A 24,523-nucleotide genomic window follows, 5' to 3' on the forward strand; every position below is an offset into this window, starting at 1 on the left:
CTTCCGGGTCAGAGTGGAGTTCCGGGTCAGAGGTCGGCAGAGAAAAGCAGACTCGGCTGTTCTGACGCTGTTCGCCGCGAATCAACCAACCTACCAACCAACCTACCAACCAACCTACAACATGTCTGGAAGAGAAGGTGAGACCACCACCACTCCTCACAGGAGGATCAGTACTTCATTCATAGTAGCGAGTTGTGAATGATCTGCTGCTGCTGTGAAGGCGACCAGTTAGCAGTTAGCAGGTTAGCAGTTAGCAGGTTAGCAGTTAGCAGGTTAGCAGTTAGCAGGTAGCAGGTTAGCTCGCCGCCTCTGTGCTCAACCCGACCCAGGCAGCGTTACTCTTAGATTAGACTGGTCACATTTCTAACCTGATCAACCATAGAAACCTGACCTGGGTTGTGGCCTCCAGGCGGTGGGTGTTGCCAGCTACCAAACTAGCTGCTAATGCGTCTCAAGTCCAAATTTGTAACAAAATCGAATGAAACGGTCCTGAAACGGTCCTCCGCCTCCGAGGTGCGGCAGGTCGCTGCTTCTGCTGGTTCTGGTTCTGGTTCTGTAGTTGTTCGTGTTCATGAATATGACGGTTTATGACATTCCTTGATTTCAGTTCATGATGAATTCAATGCGTCTCTCCTCTCCTCTCCTCTCCTCTCCTCTCCTCTCCTCTCCTCTCCTCTCCTCTCCTCTCCTCTCCTCTCCTCCTTAGGTGGCAAGAAGAAGCCGCTGAAAGCGCCCAAGAAACAGAACAAGGATTTGGATGATGTAGGTCTTTATTATCCTTATGAGACTAAATGGAACATGTTTACGTATTATTTATCATTTAAACAAGGCTTCATGAGTGAACAGGAGGAGTGGGTATGGGAGGGAGGAGTGGGTATGGGAGGGAGGAGTGGGTATGGGAGGAGGAGGGGTGGGTATGGGAGGAGGAGTGAGTATGGGAGGGAGGAGTGGGTATGGGAGGAGGAGTGGGTATGGGAGGAGGAGGGGTGGGTATGGGAGGAGGAGTGAGTATGGGAGGAGGAGGAGGAGTGAGTATGGGAGGAGGAGGAGGAGTGGGTATGGGAGGAGGAGGAGGAGTGGGTATGGGAGGAGGAGGGGTGGGTATGGGAGGAGGAGGGGTGGGTATGGGAGGAGGAGTGAGTATGGGAGGAGGAGGAGGGGTGGGTATAGGAGGAGGAGGAGTGGGTATGGGAGGAGGAGGAGGGGTGGGTATAGGAGGAGGAGGAGTGGGTATGGGAGGAGGAGGAGGAGTGGGTATGGGAGGAGAGTGGTGGGTATGGGAGGAGGAGTGGGTATGGGAGGAGGAGGAGGAGTGGGTATGGGAGGAGGAGGAGTGGTGGGTATGGGAGGAGGAGTGGGTATGGGAGGAGGAGGAGGAGTGGGTATGGGAGGAGGAGGAGGAGGAGTGGGTATGGGAGGAGGAGGAGGAGTGGGTATGGGAGGAGGAGGAGGAGTGGGTATGGGAGGAGGAGGAGGAGGAGTGGGTATGGGAGGAGGAGGAGGAGTGGGTATGGGAGGAGGAGGAGGAGTGGGTATGGGAGGAGGAGGAGGAGGAGTGGGTATGGGAGGAGGAGGAGGAGGAGTGGGTATGGGAGGAGGAGGAGGAGTGGGTATGGGAGGAGGAGGAGGAGGAGTGGGTATGGGAGCAGCCCCAGGCTCTGCTGTAGGACAGACTGATTGACTGAGCAGTGTTGTCATCTTCCCATCTGACAGCTCCGTCCCTGCAGGAGGCTCAGGCTAGAGGTCTTACACTGCGTTTATTCAATAAGGGACATGTGATGTATAGGCTAATTGCCTGTTCAGAAGACCAAATGTTCTCATTAGAATTTTCATCCATGTTTTATTGTGCATGGATGATTAAAACACATGACTCTTTAGAAAGTGATTGTACATTCAGTTCAACTGACTAGTTCACTAGCTTCTCTCCATGGATAAGAGGGAGTGGGATGTTGATGCTAGTGATAGTGACAGTCATTGAAAATGTGCTAATCTACCAGTTTCATTATCGTCTCCGACTTTCCAACATGTCGTCTCTTCCACGATCGTCTCTGAAACAGAAGGTTAGGGGGAGCTGGAATATCTGACCAATTAGCTGCTTGCTTCTGAAACCTCCATTTCTGTCAACACTCTACTTCTTTCCACACGTCCATGCTCCGGTCGCCATCTTGTGCTGCAGTGACCTCATCCCCCGCCTCCCCTCCTCTCCCCCCCCCCTCCCCTCCTCTCCCCCCGCCTCCCCTCCTCCCCCCCCCTCCTCCCCCCCCGCCTCCCCTCCTCCCCCCCCGCCTCCCCTCCTCTCCCCCCACCTCCCCTCCTCTCCCCCCTCCTCTCCCCCTGCCTCCCCGCCTCCCCTCCTCTCCCCCCGCCTCCCTTCCTCTCCCCCCGCCTCCCCTCCTCTCCCCCCTCCTCCCCCCCCCGCCTCCCCTCCTCTCCCCCCGCCTCCCCTCCTCTCCCCCCTCCTCCCGGGGAGGGTAAAGTACTGGCTACAATTCATTGAGCTAAATGTCTCTGCATCTCCTCTGTGAACCCTAGGATGACCAGGCCTTCAAACAGAAGCAGAAGGACGATCAGAAAGCGATGGATGCAATGAAGGCCAAAGCTGCAGGAAAAGGGCCGTTGAGTAAGAGAGAGCCCTTCCCACAAGCCCCACATGTTCATATACACTGAATATTAAAAGCACTTGTCATATGTTGTGGAGCATGGCGCGGGGAGGGTACATTATAATTCCACCAGGGGGCAGTGTTCGGTTTCTGCATATTCTTACCATAGCCCATAACAAAACGAATGTATGCTCTGGTAAATCCACTTGTAACACAATGCCAAATGATGTCTATAACGCAAGAGTTATCTTTATCTGTTTAGTGTTGAGTTATCCATAACATTGCTTTTGTGTTGTTGTTTTTTCCCCCATGACGCGACACTAGTTCATCCAGATAATTGTCGGCATGAAATGAGTGTCTGTCATTGCAGCATCAGACCAGAAGCTTCTATCCAGACTCACTCTTTCCCTTTCCTGTCGTTGTTACAGCTAGCGGAGGTATCAAGAAGTCTGGGAAGAAGTGAATTGGAAATAAGAAGACATGCACAGACCTCAGTCTCTGTCAGTCCCCATCCCCCTTCCCTCATCCCCCTTTCCCTCTCTTTTGGGTCCATTTTACAAGTGGAACATGAAATGACCTATTTAAAATTATTTTTGCTTTTCTTGTAAAGAAGATGTTCTGAAATAAAGTTTTGTAACTACTGCTGTATTTTCACTGTAATATTTTTTATTCTGTTGAGAAACACACATATTACATTTACACATTAAACATGAAACCAGACTGGTATGATTTAATAATCAGTTTTGTTTTTTTCCATATTTGGCCATCTTGATTTTCAGCATCTGTATCTCCAAGTTCAGTTTCTCTCGTTCCAGGAGGAGGTTCCCTCTCTTCAGGTTGACCACCTCTTCACCCAATCCCTCGGTCTCTGTGTTCGTCTCCGCATGACGTCCAGAACCTGATCATGACTCATCGTTATACTGGTGTTGATGTTTTGTCGAGGCCCATTTCTCCACCCTGGTTGTGAATGTGTGTGTGTGGAGAAGTGTATAGAGAGTATAGTATAGTGTGTGTGTGGAGAATGCTGTGTGAAGTCCTGTTCTTTATTTTACCCAGTTTTCATTTCAGAGAAAAGTTCTGAATAAACATTAAATTGCTGCTGCTTACGTTTCCCTGTTGGTGTCCATGTTTTCAACTCCACCTCCACAGGGTAATGGTCACTCACTCTGACGGCCTGGAAAAAACATGGAAGTTAGATTTACTGAATGAAGTCGCCCAAATTGTCAACATTCTTGAGTGCCACGGGTGACTTTATTCACCAAAAATGCATAAATGACGCTTCATTTTGTAGCCAATCAAAGTATTGTTGCCAGGTAAACACCACATAAAACACTTGGCACTCTAGGTGGAGATTGTTCCGGAATTAAGACTCATGAGATAGAAACATTACTTTTGCTAGCAGAGTGTACACACTTCACATACATACCTGTGCTACATAGCCATGGTATTTTAATTTAATCTACCCGGACTGAATTTAAACATACAGGTGATGTTTAAGGTTGTCTACACAGCAGATTGCTTTATCAAATTGTGGGTCCTAAGATGCCAAACATTTCTCCTAATGTGCTTTATGAGCTGGACGTGTTAAACACCTCATGAACCCAATCATGATGCAGCAATCTGCTGCACTGCACAGCCTGGTTGGAATGTAGTCAACCTGAAACAACCATCCTTACATCATCTTCAGTCAGTCCATAAGCTTTCTGGAAGTTGAAAGGTTTGGCAGAGTTTGGGACTATTGCTTCAAGCATGTCGTCCCCATAGATTACGATCCTAGATGGATTCAGAAGAACAGATAATTTAATATAATAATATTAAAATAACACAGCTGATTATTTTTGCACTTTACATCATCAGAAACATATGTTATTATTATTATTATTATTATTATTATCATTATTATTATTATTATTATTATTATTATTATTATTATTATTATTAATAATAATAATAATAGTAATAAAATAGTAATAATAATAATTAACCTTTATTTATACAGGGGTGTCCCACTGAGACCAAGGTCTCTTTCTCAGGGAGCCCTGCTTACATTAAAATGACATTGCATTACATTAAATTGCAATACATTAGCCTACATTACAAACAATTGCACACAATTTACACAATATAATCAAAACACGTACACTCCTCAGGTGACAGATCCGTTATCAAGGTCTTAAACCGAGAGTCACAAGCAAGTTTGACTGTTTTGAATGTTATTCCAGGTCTCAAGGGCTCAAAAACTAAAAGCTGATTTATGTGTCATGTGTCATTTGCTCTTCACATGTAGTTGAGTTATTAATAGAAAATGAGTTACTCATGAATTATTCATATCAATGAGGTCATCATATTCACCTGTCATAAGTATAATCATTTCCCGTCCTTGCTGTGGTATCCACGTCGTCGGCTATCAGCCAATGGAAGTTTGTGTCACTGCGAATGCGGATGTCTTTCATGCTCTTCTTGGACACGTACGACCCGTCTGCGTTAAAGTCCCCCAGAATCATCACGTTCTAGCACAGAGAGACACGTAGTCACCTGACATTCAACACGTTAATTACCTGGGCAGTTATTGTTGGAATACAGGTGGTCTTAGATCAGTGTTATTCTCTCAGGTTAGGGTTCGGGTTAAGGAGATATCATGAAACTAGAAACCCTATCAAAGCTTGAAAGGACCAGGAGGCTACTGTATGTACATGATTGGCTTTGGATGCACCCTAAAAAAAGTGGGGTTGGAGTTGGGGTTGGAGGCTGGGGTTGAATGAACTAGGAAGGAGCGGGCAGAAGCCAGAACAAGATCAAGTCAAAGTGATTGATACCATTCCTCATTCCATTCCAACCATCCTCCGATTTCTACCTCCACCAGCCTCCACTGGTCCACCCCCTAGTCATAAGCAAGGGTGGTTATGATACAGTAGGTCACACCTATTTCAGTCTATTTAAATATCATTTGTTAGATTTAACCAGGGGAGGCTGGGGGAGGCTCATTGTAAAACATGGGGTGGAATGAGGAACGGGATCAAACACACATGAAAGGCAACGCTGGTGCTGGTCTGTTATCCAGTCGGTCACACCTACATCTGTCCTCCACTTCTTCTTCACATTCAGGAAGACGTCGTAGAGCTCATCCAGCTCCTTCTCCGAGTCCTCCGGCTTGGTGTGGACAGGGATCAACACCAGGTCCTTCAGCACTGAGGACGACCCACAGACACCAGGTGTTAGAGGAGAACACATCACACTACGGGGGTTTGGATCTAATGACGCAGTGAAACCACATTCATGTAATCAATAATCAGCTGATCATGCATGTTAAGCATGTTAAGCATGTTAAGTAAGTGTGAATCCTCTGTTAGGCTAAACATGTTTATTTACGTTAGACACTCTTTGTAGGGTTAGGGTCTGGCTTTGGAGGCTGGTGGAGGTAGAAATCCGAGGACGGGCTCATTATAATGCACGGAATAGAATGAGGAATGGTATCAAACGTGTGTATTTCCGATGTGTTACTATAATGATCCCATCCTGTGATGGCTCCCTCCACCAGCCTCCTGGTTAAAGGTGGTGATGGTGTGGTGAGTCAGGGCCGTGGCAGCGGAGGGAGGAAGCACGGTTCCTTACGTGTGTTGAGACATCTGAAGCGAAGAATGTACGGTTCCCTGGCGAACACATCCTCCTCTCCCACCTCGTCATCTGCATACTGGTAGGAGCCCACCAGATCCACCAGGTCGTCCCTGGCAACACACACCACGCAACACACACCACACACAACACAACACAACACAACCCAAACCACACACCACACAACACACATAAAGCCACACAAAAGCAGAACAATGTTAATGTAGTTGTTATGGAATTCCTGAGGGTCTTGTCCTGTATTATCATGCTATTGTGTTGTTCAGGGTCCGTGTTTAAGAAATAATGAAAAGTGTAATGATGGATTGAAACAATATATTAATTTGACCACAAGGGAATATTTGCTTTTGTTGCATGTTTTTAATGTTTTGTGAGTGTTAGAGCATTTTGCAAACAAAATTAGTCATTTTGGCCAGTCAGCTTCTGTTTCAGCCTGTGTGTTAATGGTTTTGAAAAAAGAGTGGACAAATGTGTTTAAGCAAATGAGAAAAACAGTAAATCTAATCTGATTATTCTCACAGAGGAAATGTTCAGCAGGAATTAGAATTGTACCTGTAGAGAAACATGAATTGCTCCTTGTATCTGTTTCTTCCCAGACGAGAGCTGATCTTCAGAGTGTAGTGATGCTTTTTATTGGTCCTGAAGGCAGAAGAAGAAGATGAGGTGGGAGAGCTGCAGACTACAGACACGTCAGACTACAGACGCTGCAGACTACAGACACGTCAGACTACAGACACTGCAGACTACAGACACGTCAGACTACAGACACGTCAGACTACAGACACGTCAGACTACAGACACGTCAGACTACAGACACTGCAGACTACAGACACGTCAGACTACAGACACGTCAGACTACAGACACGTCAGACTACAGACACTGCAGACTACAGACACTGCAGACTACAGACACTTCAGACTACAGACACTGCAGACTGCAGACACTTCAGACTACAGACACTGCAGACTACAGACACTTCAGACTACAGACACTGCAGACTACAGACACGTCAGACTACAGACACTGCAGACTACAGACACGTCAGACTACAGACACTGCAGACTACAGACACTTCAGACTACAGACACTGCAGACACTGTAGACTGATAATCTGACAGACAGTCTTGAAGTAAGAGAAACATCCTGTACTTGTTTAAAGCATCCAGGAACGTTTTTACCGACTCCCCACGCACATCCACCACCTCCAGAATCACTATGATGTCATAGCGAGATACAATCTGAACAGATGGAGAGAAGAGAAGAGAAGAGAAGAGAAGAGAAGAGAAGAGAAGAGAAGAGAAGAGAAGAGAAAAGAAGAGAAGAGAAGAGAAGAGAAGAGAAGAGAAGAGAAGAGAAGAGTCCATGTGTATTAGTTTCTCTGGTATGATAACATGGTCTGTCAATAGTATGATCCAAAATCAGACAACATATACAATCATTTACCTTAACGAGCGTAGCAAGAATGTTCAGGTCTGAAATTTTAGTGACCCCAAATTTCTGGATGTTGAAAGATGCAACCTTCATGACTGCTGCTGAAAAAAGAGCGGGAAACAATTAATGTACCAAAACGCAAACGCTTTTAATACTGATGTTGACTGCTCTCTGTGTGGGTTCTTAAGCAGCAGGCAGATCGTTAAGATAATGAGGAACAGCACTGGCTCGCAAATGTTCATTTTAAGACTTTAACACAAGGACAACAAGCCTCAGGACCTACTCCATGTTGTGTTGTAATACAAAGCAGCCATCTCTGGTAAAAACTCACAGGTGTTCCCATGGGCATTACCTCATCCTGAGCCTATCTCATTCAATGTTTTGGAACGGATGTCAGTAGGGGCTCTGGTCCCTGTCAGACCACATCTCCATGGCGATACGAGAGAACAGCAGTTAACAGGTTACATCATGTGTCCTGTGTTGTTACATTGTTGTTACATCTCATTCTGACCTGAGGGTTGGTGTGCAAGCAAGGGACGTTTACACAGTTAACAACTGAATGTCTTCTAAGATGAAAGGGAGAACAGTAGACGTAGTACAGTAACAGTAGACGTAGTACAGTAACAGTAGACGTAGTACAGTAACAGTAGACGTAGTACCTCTCTTCATGGCAGTCATAGTGGCCATTAGATGTTGTTTCTGTATGGAATGTTTGTGGTCTAAGAGGTGTAATTCAATCCATGTGATATTTCATGGTCTGATGAATTCCACAGACACATGGAGTCGCCCACGTCTTCAGGGGACAACTGTGTTCGGTAATAACATGGTTCTTTACCCCTACAGCTTAAATCATAAATCATACTGAATGTCATACTTTATGACTTGTAGATACCTTACAGCAAATACAAGTTGAGAGACATGTCCAGACAGGAGCACCTTCTTTCCCAATGCAAAAACACTTGCAGATCCAAACGTTTTACATCATGGTAAAATCAGAAGTTTGATCAGAACAGATCATTCTCCAAAGAGAACAAAATCCGATTTTCCCCCTATTTATACAGCATCTTCTACAAGTCTATTTTGTAAAGCAAAACCAGAGACATATTTAAAACATTTCAAATATTCTGAAGTGTGTTGTGAACACTTCCATCATCACCATACCAACAATAACAATTCCAAAATGGCAGTTTGATTTGACTTACCGAAGTGTGTCTCTGTACCTGCCCAGGAGACGACTGTGATGCCTTGTTAACAATGAAGCTCCTCTCTGCCTTCACCAGGGGAATGGCACTCTCTTAAAGACCCTCTGGAAACCCATTGGCTGAAACCTGTGTGTGAGCCAAGCCCAGTCTGGGAGGTTTGGGAGGCCCATGCTGGCATGCAGCCAAGCAGGACAGGACAGCCATAACCAACCATAACAGACACGCCACCAACCCTCGCTGCAGACATTCCTGGCTGCTCACGCAGCTGAGACACAACAATACACCTCTGCTTTCACCTGACAGTTGAACTTTATTGGTCATTATATACAAGTATACGATGAGCCAGAGCAGCTTTACAACATCAGTCAACATCAACAATACAGTGTCATAATTATAATTATAGAATAGTAAATAACAGTACATAACAGTAAATAACAGTAAATAACAGTAAATACAGTAAAATAAATATATGCAGAATATACAGAATCATTGATAGGCAAATATAAAACATGATAATTCCACAGTGACACACTTTCACACCTATACGTTAGTCAGTGTTTCAGACAGTTGTAATTTGCTACAGATTGACAGGCATGGAAGACTCCCCAAAGACCGGGAAGGGATGGGGATGGAGGGGGTATGGGAGGATGTTTGTGGTGTTTATTTCTCCATCAGAAGTGGAGCTGAGGGTGGAGCATAGCAGCGTGCTGCCCTAGGGCCCCTCATCCACAACATGTTTTCAGTAATGTTGCCTGTAATAGTCTATAATTATGATAAGTATTCCCCACCAACGTTTTAGGGCTATTAAGACATCCTGACTACCATTGTTGCCCTGGCTCAGATTTGTAGTACTTTCTGAGATGTCTATACACCAGTACAACACTCTCTTTCCAACTCTATACAACACTCCTTTCCAAGCAATACAATGAACCCATCCTCCGATTTCTACCTCCACCTGTTATACACATCCCTGCTGTGACATTCCTATTCCAGAAGATTAGCGAGTGGTTGTGAAACCTGCCTGCTAGCCTGTTTGAACTGCTTCCCCACATGTTCACGGGTCAACTAAAGCTACCATGGAGAGGAGACAGCAGCTATGCAGGACATGGCATCAGGGCAAAGGCTCTACAAGAGAGAGCGCACCCCTGAACTAACATTACTAAGATGTTTGTGTTGTTGACACAGCTTAGGTACATGTCAGGACATTATTGTTTTCCATTTCCATGGAATGCCATCTGAGGTGGCTGGGCAAGGTGGAACCTGTCAATAAGATCTGATTACAGGATGCCAAGATAAGCATTCTCTCACGTTCAACCCAAATGAACAAACGATAAAATAGGTCCCTGTCAGCAGAGAAATGACCGCCCAGATCGGACACACGTCTGTTTTGTACTGGCATCCGGATATCCAGGTACAACTTTGTTCCTGGGTCAGAAGTGGACCTGCTGTGGCTGCCTTTCCTGAGCCGGATCTTTGCCATGAAAAGGCCAGACCTTGGCCAGCATGTGGACGTGGCCCAAGTATGACTTTGTTCCCCAGTACGGTTCAACCACACTCAGACCAAAGATAGCCCAGTTACTGCAGGAACGTATCAGGGTCACATTCCTCATACCAGAGCTGGCCCATAGAAAATTATTCACTCATCCAGGTCTGGACCCCCACATTTGGACCAGGTCTGGCCTATATAATACCTGCCGTTTCTGGCACTGAGCCATATGTGCCACACAAGACTAGATCTGGCCCACAGCTGTCTGCTGACTGAGGTCTGGCTGGTCACCATATGGGAACAATGAATAAGTGACCTCAGTGACACCACTGAAACGGCTACCTGCCTCTGAATGGTGGACAGGAAGGCTGTTGTTAACCTCCCCCACTTTCAGGTCACACCTTTGGGGTGTCTTATATAACATGTGTCTCTCTCAGACCTATTGATTGCATTATAATTGATCAAAAGAATGTTTCTCTGGGCATCCTCTAATCAGCTCCTACTTTCTCACCAGCTGTGTATCCACAGAGGAGCCTTTAACTCTGGTATGGAAATACATTCAAACACAAAGATAGCGTGTGATAGCTGTCACACACAAATGGTTCTTCAAATGCAGGAAGTGTTCTATCCACCCCTGTGGTAGAAGGGGAGGGCTGAGGTCAGGCTATCTCAGTTCTGTGCTGTCTGCAGAACTGTGGTTGTCAGAGCACCATTCAGCTCAGGCGACATTGCATAACGGTAAGGACTTTACTTTGCTAATCAATTGACTTTATTGAATTATCCCAGTGGAGCTAAATATGTGGTATGACATCTGTTACAATAACATTATCTTGGTCCATGACCCCAGAGCAAAGGAAACTAAGCTGTGTGAAACATCATTGAAATATTTAGTTTCAAAGACTTTCAGTCAGGGTGTATGTATGTATGTCAGACTTCCTCTCTGTTTGAGGTCAGCTGTCAAACACAGCTGTTCTGCTTCTGTTGTGTTCTCACAGCAGACAGATTTAGCTTTATTGACTACTGACTCTGAAGTATGAGAGACATCTTCTCTTACCTCAGCAGGAATCATGAAGGTGGCATCCTTCAACATCAGGAAATTGGGCTTCAGCAAAGTGTCTGATCGGACTGTCCTTCCATACCTCGTCAAGGTGATTTCTCATTGACATCTTGTATGTCAGTCATATTCGGTCCTGTATGATAGAGTTACACATCTTCCATACATTACAATGAGCCTGTCCTCCGATTTATACCTCCACCAGCCTCCCCTGACTCATACAGTATGTGACCTCTCATCCTCAGATAGTGTCTCGCTACAGTGTGGTCTTGATCCTAGAGGTGGTTGACAAGTCTGGGAAGGCCATGGCCAAGTTCCTGAAGGAGCTGAACAGCACTAGGTTGGCTACCATCCCAAGTCTTCTTCTCCAACTGTCCCATGATATTACATCTACTATAACCACCTAGACGTCTTTCCCTCAACTCTGTCCCGTACAGCATTAAATTATATTATGATATCTACTATAATGATGTAATTATGATCATATTTAATCTGTGGGTGTTGTCCTGGCAGGGGGAACAAGCAGCATCCGTACAGCATGGTGAAGAGCGCCAGACTGGGCCGGGACGTTTACAAGGAGCAGTTTGTGTTCCTGTACAGGTGTGATATCATCTTTACCATCTGCATTCCGCTCCCGCCTCTCAGCAGGTAGTTAGCCTGAAGGTGACTGAAGCTTCCTGAAATCAGACCTAAAAGGTGCCTTAAAGAGATACTCCTGGATGGGTTTTTTTTTATTTTCAGCTGCTAGTTTAAACATGAGCACTCACAAGCCAAAAACATTTAGTCAAGAAATTACCTGATTGGACAGAGGGGCACGCCTCCCCACTGGGGCGTTAAACTAAGGGCCGTGTCGTCTAATGAGGTCAGAAATCGATGAACATACAGTCACACTTACTCCAATGTCATGTAAAGAATTACCGACAAAAATCCTGAGCATCTCTTTAATGTTGCCAAGTCAACATTGCTGTTAAAAATGAATACACAACTACAGTATGAGTGAGCAGACTAACTAATGTAGATGTTAGTGGATCCAGGTGGATCCAGGTGTTAGTGGTGTAGATGTTAGTGGATTAGGGTGTTAGTGGTGTAGATGTTAGTGGATTAGGGTGTTAGTGGTGTAGATGTTAGTGGATTAGGGTGTTAGTGGTGTAGATGTTAGTGGATTAGGGTGTTAGTGGTGTAGATGTTAGTGGATTAGGGTGTTAGTGGTGTTGATGTTAGTGGATCCAGGTGTTAGTGGTGTTGATGTTAGTGGATCCAGGTGTTAGTGGTGTTGATGTTAGTGGATCCAGGTGTTAGTGGTGTTGATGTTAGTGGATCTAGGTGGATCCAGGTGTTAGTGGTGTAGATGTTAGTGGATCCAGGTGGATCCAGGTGTTAGTGGTGTTGATGTTAGTGGATCCAGGTGGATCCAGGTGTTAGTGGTGTTGATGTTAGTGGATCCAGGTGTTAGTGGTGTTGATGTTAGTGGATCCAGGTGTTAGTGGTGTTAGTGGTGTTGATGTCTAACCTGAGTCTCTGACAGGGAGGACCAGGTGACGCTAACTGATACGTACCAGTATGAAGACAACCAGGTGGGAGACGAGGACGTGTTTGCTAGAGAGCCCTACATCCTCCACTTCACCTGCCTCAACACAGGTGTGTTCCACAGGTCCACTGTAGGTTCCTCAACACAGGTGTGTTCCACAGGTCCTCTGTAGGTTCCTCAACACAGGTGTGTTCCACAGGTACCACTGTAGGTTCCTCAACACAGGTGTGTTCCACAGGTACCACTGTAGGTTCCTCAACACAGGTGTGTTCCACAGGTACCACTGTAGGTTCCTCAACACAGGTGTGTTCCACAGGTACCTCTGTAGGTTCCTCAACACAGGTGTGTTCCACAGGTACCACTGTAGGTTCCTCAACACAGGTGTGTTCCACAGGTCCTCTGTAGGTTCCTCAACACAGGTGTGTTCCACAGGTCCTCTGTAGGTTCCTCAACACAGGTGTGTTCCACAGGTACCACTGTAGGTTCCTCAGATACAGGTTAGGCTCCTCCTTCAGACAGTTCCTCACTAACCTTGGGTTTGTGTCCAAGATGTTGGGTGGAGCCAAAAGAAGAAAAAATGCTTCACTGTCCCATTACTTATGCAGGTCACTGTACATATGTCAAATACATGAGAGTATTTGAGGTAAATCAAGGTAAATCAAGCACACCTCAACTATTTGAAAGCATTTGACATGAATGTAATGATGTGGTTGTATTGGGTTCTAGTGCTGAAGGACCTGGTGTTGTATATAACAGTGTGATGTGTTCTCCTCTAACACCTTGTGTCTATGGGTCGTCCTCAGTGCTGAAGGACCTGGTGTTGATCCCTGTCCACACCAAGCCGGAGGACTCGGAGAAGGAGCTGGATGAGCTCTACGACGTCTTCCTGAATGTGAAGAAGAAGTGGAGGACAGAGGTAGGTTCACTCTGGGTCACATGACATGAGGCCAGCTTCTTGTAGAGCTCTAAACAAGGAAAGTGTCTTTACATCACATCAGAATAAAACACAACCCTGCAGATCGCTTTTTTTTTTTTTTTTTTTTTTTTACATCTAAATAAATGATACAAAACTGTAAATGTTCATGCAAATATTTTTCATAACATGTATGTATATTTGACATATATCTCTTTGTTTCCAGTATTTGGTTTGATGTAAACAGAATAGAAACCCTGTGTGATCCCTACCAGTCTGTGTCTCTGTCTCTGTCTCTGACTCTGACTCTGACTCTCTCTCTCTCTGACTCTGTCTCTGTCTCTGTCTCTGTCTCTGACTCTGACTCTGACTCTGTCTCTGTCTCTCTGACTCTGTCTCTGTCTCTCTGACTCTGACTCTCTCTCTCTCTCTCTCTGTCTCTGTCTCTCTGACTCTGTCTCTCCATCTGTCTCTGTCTCTGTCTCTCTGACTCTGTCTCTGACTCTCCATCTGTCTCTGTCTCTGTCTCTCTGTCTCTCTGACTCTGTCTCTGTCTCTCTGACTCTGTCTCTGTCTCTGTCTCTCTGACTCTGTCTCTCTCTGTCTCTGTCTCTGTCTCTGTCTCTGTCAGAAGGTCATGACCCCTAGCAGCAGTGTGTCTGTCTCTGTCACTGTCTCTCTGTCTCTGTCTCTCTGTCTCTGTCTCTCTCTCTCTGTCTCTCTGTCTCTCTCTGTCTCTGTCTCTCTCTCTGTGTCTCTCTGTCTCTCTCTCTCTGTCTCTCTGTCTCTCTCTCTCTCTCTGTCTCTGTCTCTGTCTCTGTCTCTGTCAGAAGGTCATGACCCCTAGCAGCAGTGTCTCTGTCTCTGTCAGAAGGTCATGACCCCTAGCAGCAGTGTGTCTGTCTCTGTCAGAAGGTCATGACCCCTAGCAGCAGTGTGTCTGTCTCTGTCAGAATGTAATGATCCTGGGGGACTTCAACGCAGACGGACGCTACGTAACCAAGACGGAGATGAAGGGCCTCCGTATCCGTAGCGACAAGAACTTCCACTGGCTGATCGGAGATGATGTGGACACCACAGCGAGCACAGGCAACGACTACACCTACGACAGGTAGACCACAACATGACCACAACATGACCACAACATGACCTGAACATGACCACACATGTGACAGTTAGACCACAACATGACCAAAACATGACCTGAACATGACCACACCTACGACAGGTTGACCACAAATGACCACACCTACAACAGGTAGACCACAACATGACCACAACATGACCTGAACATGATCACACCTACGACAGGTAGGCCACAACATGACCACACCTACGACAGGTAGACCACAACATGACCACACCTTCGACAGGTAGACCACAACATGACCAAAACATGACCTGAACATGACCACACCTACGACAGGTTGACCACAAATGACCACACCTATGACAGGTAGACCACAACATTTCCTTTCTCCATAGAACCCTTTGTAATGGTCAATTTGCTTTTTTCAGTACATTCAAAATCGCAAAAAGCTCTCTGAAGAGACATATTATATGATAATGAATAAATTAAAATTGAATTACCTGTTTCATTTCCATGTTCTTTGCATGCTTTATAGTCTTTGTATGCCACCAGGATCGTGGTGTATGGGCAGCACATGTTGGAGGCTATAGTCCCTGACTCAGCTCAACCCTTCAACTTCCACACAGCCTTCCGCCTGTCGACAGACCTGGTGAGTCCTCAGCCTCTACCTCCATGCCTCCATGTCACCTCCTGTATCTGTCCAATGCAGAGGAGGCTGGTGGAGGTAGATAATCGGAGGATGGGCTCATTGTAATGCATGGAACGGAATGAGGAATGGTATGTGTTTAATACCATTTCGTTCCATGCATTACAATGAGCCCAATTTCTACCTCCACCAGCCTCTACTGATCAAAGGCAAGTGGCTATCTCTTGACTGTTGTATCTCCGTTTGATGAAGGCCCTCAGTATCAGTGACCACTACCCTGTGGAGGTGGAGCTGAGATCAGCAGCTCGACCACAGAAGAAGAGGGCTTGTCCCAGGGCAGCAGCACCACAGAAGAAGAGGGCTTGTCCCAGAGCTGCTCGACCACAGAAGAAGAGGGCTTGTCCCAGGGCTGTTGGACCACAGAAGAAGAGGGCTTGTCCCAGGGCTGCTGGACCACAGAAGAAGAGGGCTTGTCCCAGGGCTGCTGGACCACAGAAGAAGAGAGGACCTCCCAGGATGGCCCAAACAGCTGTGAAGAAGAAGAGGCAGAGGAAGTAACTGATGAGAGTATTCAAGACCACGGTGATGTTCAGTTAAAGCACCATGAAGCTTTGAGGACATATTGATTAATGTACACTTGTTAGCGGAGGCTGGTGGAGGGAGAAATCAGAGGACGATTGTAATGCATGGAATGGAGCCCGTCCTCCGATTTCTCCCTCCAACAGCCTCCCCTGATGCCTGTCTAACCTGAGCCAATGATTGTTCAGTGGGAGCACCTCGAAGCTTTGAAGACACATTGATTACTGTCCGTCTGTCTGACCTGAACCAAGAGAAGCACAGTACCTGTTAATGATGATAGACTAGTCTCTAGATGATAGACTAGTCTCTAGATGACAGACTAGTCTCTAGATGATAGACTAGTCTCAGGAACCATCAATGATAGCATGACGATAACAAATGTAATATGGAAGATAGAAATGGACGTTCTAAACAAACTCATAAACTGTCAAATGCTTTCATATCCGCAGCATAAGCCTTTCATTCCATATGAGTGCACACACACATTCTTTCAAGCAACATCCCTTAAAAAAATAAACCAATGATTGTTGACAAAATGTTGTGTCCTGGTGCTCTTTGTCCACTAGAGGGCAGACTCACTCAAGTGCTGCGTGGCTGGAAATCTCAGTGTTTATACTGCTCACACAACACTGGTTGTAATGGAGACCCCTGCTGACAGGTTCTGTCTCCCTGGGGGCATACCTGCTTTGTGGACCAGCCCTATTGGCTGGAGGTGTGTTCAGTAAAACAACCTGGTCTCTATTGGCTGGACTGGGGGTGTGTTCAGTAAAACAACCTGGTCTCTATTGGATGGACTGGGGGTGTGTTCAGTAAAACAACCTGGTCTCTATTGGCTGGACTGGGGGTGTGGTTGCAGATTCGTTACAGGTCGAACACCTCAAATCGTTTTACAAATGAAATGATATTACAAAACACTTACAGCTAGAATTGCAGCAAATTCATAACAAATCCCCTGTCCTGTGACATCACAAAAATGATAACCGCTAACCAAATATGTAACACTAGCTATAATTATGTCAACAAATACTCTGAATCCCAGAGTCAACAGAGTTATGGCTTCCTGTGTACCAGTCCCATACTCACATACGTATCTCAGTTAGGCATTGTGTGTGTGTGAAAGAGAGAGAGAGAGAGAGAGAGAGAGAGAGAGAGAGAGAGAGAGAGAGAGAGAGAGAGAGAGAGAGAGAGAGAGAGAGAGAGAGAGAGAGAGAGAGAGTGAATGTGGAGGGGGGGCATGAGCCATCAAACTGGTTCTGCCACACCATGAGAGTCACAGCTCCACCCTGAGGTGTTTAAAAGGAGGCCGTCCATCTGAGACTCCTCAGCCCTGCCACCCTGTCCTGCAACACCACTCTTCTCTCTCCTCCTCTCCCTCTCTTCGTCTTTCAACCACCTAGCCTCTACCTCTCTCTCTCCCTCCTCCACTCCATCTCTCCGTCTCTCCCACCTCTCTGTCTCTCCCACCTCCACTCCATCTCTCCCTTCCTCTCTCCCACCTCCACTCCATCTCTCCCTTCCTCTCTCCCACCTCCACCTCCACCTCATCTCTCCCTTCCTCTCTCCCACCTCCACCATGAGTCTGAGGAACAAGAGGATCAGCTCCAGCAGCTCAGTACGGCGGTACAGCGGTGGCGGGGGGGGCGGTGGCGGGGGGGGCTTCAGCGGCATGTCCCTGGGCAGCAGCTCTCTGTACGCGGGCAGCAACGGGCACCTGAACAGCCCCTTCTCCTCCGTATCCATCAACAGGAGCCTGCTGGCCCCCCTCAACCTGGAGATCGACCCCAACCTCCAGATGGTCCGCACGCAGGAGAAGGAGCAGATCAAGGGCCTCAACAACCGCTTCGCCTCCTTCATCGACAAGGTCTGTGGTGGTTCTGGGTGATCTTCTCTGTTTGAGTCAGCTGCAGTGCAGGAGTGACCAAAACATATCTGGTTCAGTCCCCATTGATTGAAGAACAGGGAAAACAGTGATTATTATAAAGTATTGATCTTTAAAACATTAAAGGTGCATGCAGTCTATACATGTATGCATGTCAGTCTATGGCCGTTAATTGAAGATGAAGTTGAAAGCAACACAGCATGTTCTTAGTTTAGTATCTCCTCCACCTTTAGAAGAGACGTAGCCTAGTTCATGAGCTGACCTTTCACCCTAGTGGTTACTGTGGTTACTGTGGTTACTGATACGCTGCTGACAACATCACCTCTCCTCTCCCACGGTGTCAGTAACAGGCTCACAGTAGAGGTATTGTACTGGGCTCTCTGCATCACCAGAGGTGCACTTCAGCTGAGTGCTCTCTGCAAAGAAACCTCTCCCTTTCAAAAAGGTCATTTCATCATACAACCATGCGCTGATGGTGAAGTACATCTGGGAGTCATATCCCATTTATGAGGCATATCCCATTTATGAGGCATATCCCATTATGGACAAAAATAACCGGTGAACAAAGTTTCAAGTCTCATACTCCCACCGGGGAGGCTGGTGGAGGCAGAAATCGGAGGATGGGCTCATTGTAATGCATGGAACGGAATCAGGAATGATATCAAACAACATGCATTACCATGAGCCCATCCTCCGATGTCTACCTCCACAAGCCTCCCCTGTCCTCCGATGTCTACCTCCGCCAGCCTTCCCCGATGTCCCATTTCTCTAAGCTCTGTAGTAACCTGATAAAAGCAGGTCAGACTTGGCGTGACCGCAGCGTTCCCAGAGGGCTGGAGGAGAGCTTTCAGTGCCTGTCTCAGACAATAGGAAGAGAATACTGTGGCCATGGGCTTGAAACAGGACCTCCAGATCCCAGTAGAACTGACTAGCTGTTACCACCACAGTAACACATCAGAATCCCAGATGACTGAGCTCAAGTCTGTGGGGGGTAGATCTGTGAAAAACACTTTTCTCATCACCATGGTGACATGGATTGACAATTGAAAAGCCCACCATCTGATTGCCTTACTTCACCGGCAGACCAGACAGAACAAAGGCAGGTTGGTCCTCCATGAGGGTCTGAATACCTGTCCTGTATCATGTGCTGGCAGACAGCCGATGCAGAACTGATTACAGGTACTGAGGGAAATGTCCAACACAGCTCAGCTCAGACAACAAACAGCATTTATCAGCTCACACTCAACATCTCTGTCCCGATGCCTGGACTGTCATTATCAGATCACATCAGCTGTTCTCTCTTCAGGTTGTCTCTCTCTCACTTCACCCAGAGTCTGTTAAACACAGCTTGGGCTGTTGAGCAGCCAGAAGGCTGTTGATGTTCAAAATGAAAGTTCTGACAGGTCTGAATGGTTCTATAGGTAGAACAGGGAGCTGTGAGGAGAGGTTATGACTGCACCAATCCTCTATATCATCTATTGACTCCTCTCCTCCTCCCCTTCTTTCCTCCCCTCCTCTCCTCCTCTCCTCTCCTCCTCTCCTCCTCTCCTTCTCTCCCCCCTCCTCCTCTCCTCCTCCCCTTCTCTCCTCTCCTCCTCCCCTACTCCCCCCCTCCTCCCCTCCCTAGGTGCGTTTCCTGGAGCAGCAGAACAAGATGCTGGAGACTAAGTTCGACCTGCTCCACGGCCAGACGGCGGGCCGCTCCAGCATCCAGCCGCTGTTCGAGGCGTACATGGCCACCCTGCGGCGGCAGACGGACGTGGTCAACAACGACAAGGTCAAGCTGGATGGAGAGCTGAGGAACATGCAGGGCCTGGTGGAGGACTACAAACACAAGTAAGACACAATAAAACCTGTTCAACCTCTCTCTCCTCCCACCTGTTCAACCTCTCTCTCCTCCCACCTGTTCAACCTCTCTCTCCTCCCACCTGTTCAACCTCTCTCTCCTCTCTCCTGTTCAATCTCTCTCTCCTCCCACCTGTTCAATCTCTCTCTCCTCCCACCTGTTCAATCTCTCTCTCCTCTCTCCTGTTCTGCCTTGTAGGTACGAGGATGAGATCAACAAGAGGAACAACCTGGAGAACGACTTTGTCATCCTGAAGAAGGTGAGAGCATCCTGACACCCCTGAGGTGTGTTATAATGGTTCAGCCCCTGGAGCTCTTTAATGGGGGCAAAACCATGACCTCACCTCTACGGGGAGAACTGAGGAGATCAGTGATACACCAACATGGAGAGGTTGGGGAACACGGTTCCATCATGACGGCAGATAAAAGAACAGAGACAGAGAGGAAACAGGAGACTATGAGCAAACACACCACACCTTCTGTAGTGAAAGTGAAGTTTCCCAGGTATCATATCACCACAGAAGGTGAAGTTTCCCAGGTATCATATCACCACAGACGGTGAAGTTTCCCAGGTATCATATCACCACAGACGGTGAAGTTTCCCAGGTATCATATCACCACAGACGGTGAAGTTTCCCAGGTATCATATCACCACAGAAAGACTGGGTCGCTGGCAGGGCAATAAGATGACCGTTTACGATAACATCAATATGAATCTGCACGACAGTAATACTGTGGCTGTGTAGCCCTGAAACAATCTTCCACAAAATAATAACACTTTTCTCCCAATGACGTCACAAACATAATCTCCTCATGTCTTGGCTCCTGACAGCTGAACCTACAGTCACAGTAGTTTCGTTCCCAGACACTTCTGCCCAAATGTGTATCACCCAGTCTGAAGCAGTATACAAAGCATTACCATCTTAATTGGTATGAGAGTTCTTGTCACACCTAACTTGATCACTCACCATCATAGGATGTTGTGAAAACCAGTTCCAAATGGTTGGCCTGATTAGCATGTCTTCTAAGAGCATACATATTACATTGGGGATGAGGTTAACAGTGGCAGTGACTGAGTTGTGCTCTCAGGATGTGGACTCGGCCTACCTGGTGAAGGCTGACCTGGAGGACAGGGTGGGGGCGCTGACAGACGAGATCAACTTCCTCAGAAACATCTACGAGGAGGTCAGTCTGCTCATCATCAGGTCCACAAACACCTTCTTCAACCTATATATAGATATGCCATTTAGCTGACGCTTTTATCCAAAGCGACTTACATTGCAGTGAGTGCATACATTTCAGTATATATGGTCCCGGCAGGAATCGAACCCACAACCTAAGCGTTGTTAGCACCATGCTCCACCAACTGAGCCACAGAGGACCACTCACAGTGGGACAACGCTGTGATCTAAACGTCTGTTGTTTTCTCCCTTCCTTGACCAGGAGCTGCGTGAGCTGCAGGACAGCATCAAGGACACTTCTGTCATCGTGCAGATGGACAACTCCCGCAACCTCAACATGGATAAGATCGTGTCTGACGTCAAAGCCCAGTACGAGGACATCGCTGCCAAGAGTCGAGAGGAGGCCGAGAGCTGGTACAAGAGCAAGGTGAGGGACAGAGGATAGAAGACTGTGGAGGATAACTCTGGTACAAGAGCAAGGTGAGGGACAGAGGATAGAAGACTGTGGAGGATAACTCTGGTACAAGAGCAAGGTGAGGGACAGAGGATAGAAGACTGTGGAGGATAACTCTGGTACAAGAGCAAGGTGAGAGACAGAGGATAGAAGACTGTGGAGGATAACTCTGGTAGAAGAGCAAGGTGAGGGACAGAGGATAGAAGACTGTAGAGGATAACTCTGGTACAAGAGCAAGGTGAGGGACAGAGGATAGAAGACTGTGGAGGATAACTCTGGTACAAGAGCAAGGTGAGGGACAGAGGATAGAAGACTGTGGGGGATAACTCTGGTACAAGAGCAAGGTGAGAGACAGAGGATAGAAGACTATACTTCAGGGTTGGAGAGGCTCAATCTAAACAATAAAAATATAACTGCATGATTTCAAATATGTGTCACCTCAGGAATGGAGAGGCTGAATCTAGGAAAGTAAAAACCAGATTTCAAATGTCTGTCATGGTGTCTATCTATCATTGTGATAACGTTGCAGGAGGTTTAATGAGCCTTGTGTGCGTTGTCTCTCTCCTGCCCTGGCCAGTTTGACCAGATGGCGTCCCAGGCCAGCCGCCACGGGGACGAGCTGAGGAACACCAAAGGAGAGATAGCTGAGCTCAGCCGCATGATTGGCCGTCTGCAGAGCGAGATCGAGGCGGTCAAAGCACAGGTAGAGGATATATATAACAGGTCTATGAATAGTCTATAACAGGTCTATGAATGGTCTATAACAGGTCTATGAATGGTCTATAACAGGTCTATGAATGGATTGACTTCAGCACAGTGATATCAAACACATTCTTCTTGGGTGGGACCTACAACCTTGCATCCAGGGGAGGCTGGTAGAAATTGGAGGATGGCTCATTGTAATGTATGAAATGGAATGAGGAATGATACCATTACAATGAACCTGTCCTCCGATTTCTACCTCCACCAGCCTCCCCTGATTGCGTCATAAACCACATCTGACCAAGCATATATAAAAGAGAACTGCCATTGATACAACATGGCCGCCTGCTGTCCGTTTCCGTAGCGCGCCGGCGTGGAGAACCAGATGGCGGAGGCGGAGGAGCGAGGGGAGCTGGCTGTGAAGGAGGCCAAAGCCCGGATCAGAGACCTGGAGGACGCCCTCCAGAGGGCCAAGCAGGACATGGCACGTCAGCTCAGAGAGTACCAGGAGCTGATGAACGTCAAGCTGGCCCTGGACATCGAGATCGCCACCTACAGGAAACTGCTGGAAGGAGAGGAGGACAGGTGAGGTTGGCAGGGAGAAAAACGACAAGATGTTTGAATTGGTGATAAAATAAAAAAATGTCAAAAATAAGAAAGTTAGGTGAGTGGGGTGATCATCATTCAGTTTATTCATACTTAATAATATTTAACTAAAAAAACTACCTAAGTAGTAGTTCATGTCCTAAAGGAAGCAACAACCTAGAGCTCTCAAGACAGTTTAGCCCTCCTGTTAAATGAGGTCAGTGTGTAATCTAGTCCATCGCAGGCATCACACCCTTCTCTCTCCTCACATCACACCCTTCTCTCTCCTCCTTCCCTCCCTTCTCTCTCCTCCCAGGCTGGGACAGCAGTCCATTGTGACCATCCAGGCAGTGTCCAATTACGGTAAGTCTCTGCTGAAAGTTGACATGCATTCATCTGAGTTCTACTGTTCTACTGTTCTACTGTATGTTTCACATTTTCATATACTTCAATCCAACTTCTTCAATCCTACTATAATGAGTGCATTTTCAGACACATAACTCCTGTTTATTGCTCTAGATCAGACAACAGTTGATACAGCAGCTCTCATGTCCCAGTTTAAACTGTTGTGTTTCCTTCAGGCTCAAAGACCAGTAATGGCTACTACAGCAGCTCCCCCGGCCCCAAGCTGCTCATCAAGACCACCGAGACCAGGGACAGCACCCGCTACAGCTCCCACTAAGAACACGTCTGACTTCTGATAAACAGCTGTAGTCTATCTGATTAAAGAGTATCTGATTAAAGAGTCTGCTTGATTAAAGAGTCTATCTGATTAAAGAGTCTATCTGATTAAAGAGTCTATTATCTTATCATATTGACATGTATTGTTTATTTTCTCAAGACACACTGTATTTAGGAAGAGATTACTACAATATAATCTATAATTATAATGTAGTATAATCTATAATTCAACTAGGGGATTCTTAGGGAGACATACGGTTTTAATTGATGATTATTTTTCTGCAAATAAATTAATAAAATCAAATGTTTTTTTTCCTTCCTGAAGTTGTGAGTCTTGAGTTTTATTTAAAGTTTTCAACCATGTTTCAGTTTAGCCTACACCAGGGGAGGCTGGTGGAGGCAGAAATCGGAGGTGGAGGTAGAAATCTCAGATGTATGCCTCCACTAGCCTCCCCTGAGCTGACCTCCACCAGCCTCCCCTTGGCCTACACTAGCCTCCCCTGAGCTGGCCTCCACCAGCCTCCCCTGAGCTGGCCTCCACCAGCCTCCCCTGGGCTGGCCTCCACCAGCCTCCCCTCAGCTGGCCTCCACCAGCCTCCCCTCAGCTGGCCTCCACCAGCCTCCCCTGAGCTGGCCTATTCTATACCATATAGAATGCTGCCAGTAACCAATACACTAGAACAACAGCCTGCCCTGTAACATGAATATCAGATATGACAGCATCCTCCTTCCTCACAAACAATGGCCCTCATACAGACAGGAAATAGGACCCGCTCACAAACTGGGTTTTGGCTCTGTCACAGATGCTGTGACTTCACGTTACATGAACTCTGAGAGACTCTGAAAGATAAGGAGTTCTAAACTGGTTGTTAGAATAGAGCATCATCTCTTTTGTCCTGTCAGTTAATCTCGAATCAGAGAGAGAGACAAGATGAACTCAATCTGTTCCCCGTCGTTCTGGACAGGATCCACCGCCTCCAGGAGAACAGCGGCTCAAAGACAGATTCATCATCGGCGTCTGAATGGTAGATTCATG

At 46.8% G+C, this 24,523-nt stretch overlaps 4 protein-coding genes across 11 annotated transcripts; 3 read left to right on the forward strand and 1 right to left on the reverse strand.

Moving 5' to 3' along the window:
• The first annotated feature begins 1 nt into the window (after nucleotide 1).
• tma7 (translation machinery associated 7 homolog) lies at nucleotides 2-3,248 on the forward strand. Its single transcript, XM_083668692.1, has 4 exons — nucleotides 2-137; nucleotides 707-762; nucleotides 2,533-2,620; nucleotides 3,029-3,248. Exons 1-4 carry the CDS (start codon nucleotides 122-124, stop codon nucleotides 3,061-3,063), a joined length of 195 nt encoding a protein of 64 aa, XP_083524818.1. The 5' UTR covers nucleotides 2-121; the 3' UTR covers nucleotides 3,064-3,248.
• Nucleotides 3,245-8,998, reverse strand: dnase1l4.1 (deoxyribonuclease 1 like 4, tandem duplicate 1). 7 transcript variants are annotated; one of them, XM_083668680.1, is made up of 11 exons: nucleotides 8,865-8,933; nucleotides 8,015-8,173; nucleotides 7,675-7,763; nucleotides 7,381-7,469; nucleotides 6,783-6,869; nucleotides 6,213-6,325; nucleotides 5,676-5,788; nucleotides 4,953-5,110; nucleotides 4,277-4,373; nucleotides 3,708-3,774; nucleotides 3,245-3,498 (listed from the first exon to the last, which is right to left on the reverse strand). In XM_083668680.1, exons 3-11 carry the CDS (start codon nucleotides 7,753-7,755, stop codon nucleotides 3,338-3,340), a joined length of 966 nt encoding a protein of 321 aa, XP_083524806.1. In that variant the 5' UTR covers nucleotides 7,756-7,763; nucleotides 8,015-8,173; nucleotides 8,865-8,933; the 3' UTR covers nucleotides 3,245-3,337. The 7 variants fall into 7 exon arrangements, with proteins under 7 accessions (XP_083524806.1, XP_083524803.1, XP_083524802.1 ...); XM_083668677.1 differs by lacking the exon at nucleotides 8,865-8,933 and adding an exon at nucleotides 8,322-8,505 and having other exon boundaries at nucleotides 7,675-7,760; XM_083668676.1 differs by lacking the exon at nucleotides 8,865-8,933 and adding an exon at nucleotides 8,322-8,505.
• A 342-nt stretch (nucleotides 8,999-9,340) lies between these two features.
• On the forward strand, nucleotides 9,341-16,696 carry LOC310803787 (deoxyribonuclease-1-like). 2 transcript variants are annotated; one of them, XM_083668672.1, is made up of 9 exons: nucleotides 9,341-11,088; nucleotides 11,410-11,498; nucleotides 11,650-11,744; nucleotides 11,918-12,004; nucleotides 12,930-13,042; nucleotides 13,736-13,848; nucleotides 14,799-14,956; nucleotides 15,488-15,584; nucleotides 15,834-16,696. In XM_083668672.1, exons 2-9 carry the CDS (start codon nucleotides 11,418-11,420, stop codon nucleotides 16,137-16,139), a joined length of 1,050 nt encoding a protein of 349 aa, XP_083524798.1. In that variant the 5' UTR covers nucleotides 9,341-11,088; nucleotides 11,410-11,417; the 3' UTR covers nucleotides 16,140-16,696. The 2 variants fall into 2 exon arrangements, with proteins under 2 accessions (XP_083524798.1, XP_083524799.1); XM_083668673.1 differs by having other exon boundaries at nucleotides 11,065-11,088; nucleotides 11,413-11,498.
• Nucleotides 16,697-17,725: 1,029 nt separating this feature from the next.
• Nucleotides 17,726-23,686, forward strand: LOC310803782 (intermediate filament protein ON3). Its single transcript, XM_083668667.1, has 9 exons — nucleotides 17,726-18,021; nucleotides 19,667-19,875; nucleotides 20,084-20,144; nucleotides 20,974-21,069; nucleotides 21,328-21,492; nucleotides 22,097-22,222; nucleotides 22,586-22,806; nucleotides 23,123-23,169; nucleotides 23,388-23,686. Exons 1-9 carry the CDS (start codon nucleotides 17,734-17,736, stop codon nucleotides 23,486-23,488), a joined length of 1,314 nt encoding a protein of 437 aa, XP_083524793.1. The 5' UTR covers nucleotides 17,726-17,733; the 3' UTR covers nucleotides 23,489-23,686.
• The last annotated feature ends 837 nt before the right edge of the window (nucleotides 23,687-24,523 follow it).

The sequence above is a fragment of the Argentina silus genome, assembly GCF_951799395.1.
Source record: "Argentina silus genome assembly, chromosome: 4".
Classification (NCBI taxonomy): Eukaryota; Metazoa; Chordata; class Actinopteri; order Argentiniformes; family Argentinidae; genus Argentina; species Argentina silus.

Coding starts and splice junctions, on each gene's coding strand:
- tma7 (XM_083668692.1), top strand. Junction 763..2,532: donor AGAACAAGGATTTGGATGAT/GTAGGTCTTTAT, acceptor TGTGAACCCTAG/GATGACCAGGCCTTCAAACA. Junction 2,621..3,028: donor TGCAGGAAAAGGGCCGTTGA/GTAAGAGAGAGC, acceptor TCGTTGTTACAG/CTAGCGGAGGTATCAAGAAG.
- dnase1l4.1 (XM_083668674.1), bottom strand. CDS start 7,755: ATGAAGGTTGCATCTTTCAACATCCAGAAATTTGGGGTCACTAAAATT. Junction 7,470..7,674: donor TTCTTGCTACGCTCGTTAAG/GTAAATGATTGT, acceptor CCATCTGTTCAG/ATTGTATCTCGCTATGACAT. Junction 4,374..4,952: donor AATGATTATACTTATGACAG/GTGAATATGATG, acceptor GAATCCATCTAG/GATCGTAATCTATGGGGACG.
- LOC310803787 (XM_083668672.1), top strand. CDS start 11,418: ATGAAGGTGGCATCCTTCAACATCAGGAAATTGGGCTTCAGCAAAGTG. Junction 11,499..11,649: donor TCCTTCCATACCTCGTCAAG/GTGATTTCTCAT, acceptor TCTCATCCTCAG/ATAGTGTCTCGCTACAGTGT. Junction 15,585..15,833: donor TCCGCCTGTCGACAGACCTG/GTGAGTCCTCAG, acceptor CGTTTGATGAAG/GCCCTCAGTATCAGTGACCA.
- LOC310803782 (XM_083668667.1), top strand. CDS start 17,734: ATGAGTCTGAGGAACAAGAGGATCAGCTCCAGCAGCTCAGTACGGCGG. Junction 20,145..20,973: donor ACTTTGTCATCCTGAAGAAG/GTGAGAGCATCC, acceptor TTGTGCTCTCAG/GATGTGGACTCGGCCTACCT. Junction 21,070..21,327: donor TCAGAAACATCTACGAGGAG/GTCAGTCTGCTC, acceptor TTCCTTGACCAG/GAGCTGCGTGAGCTGCAGGA.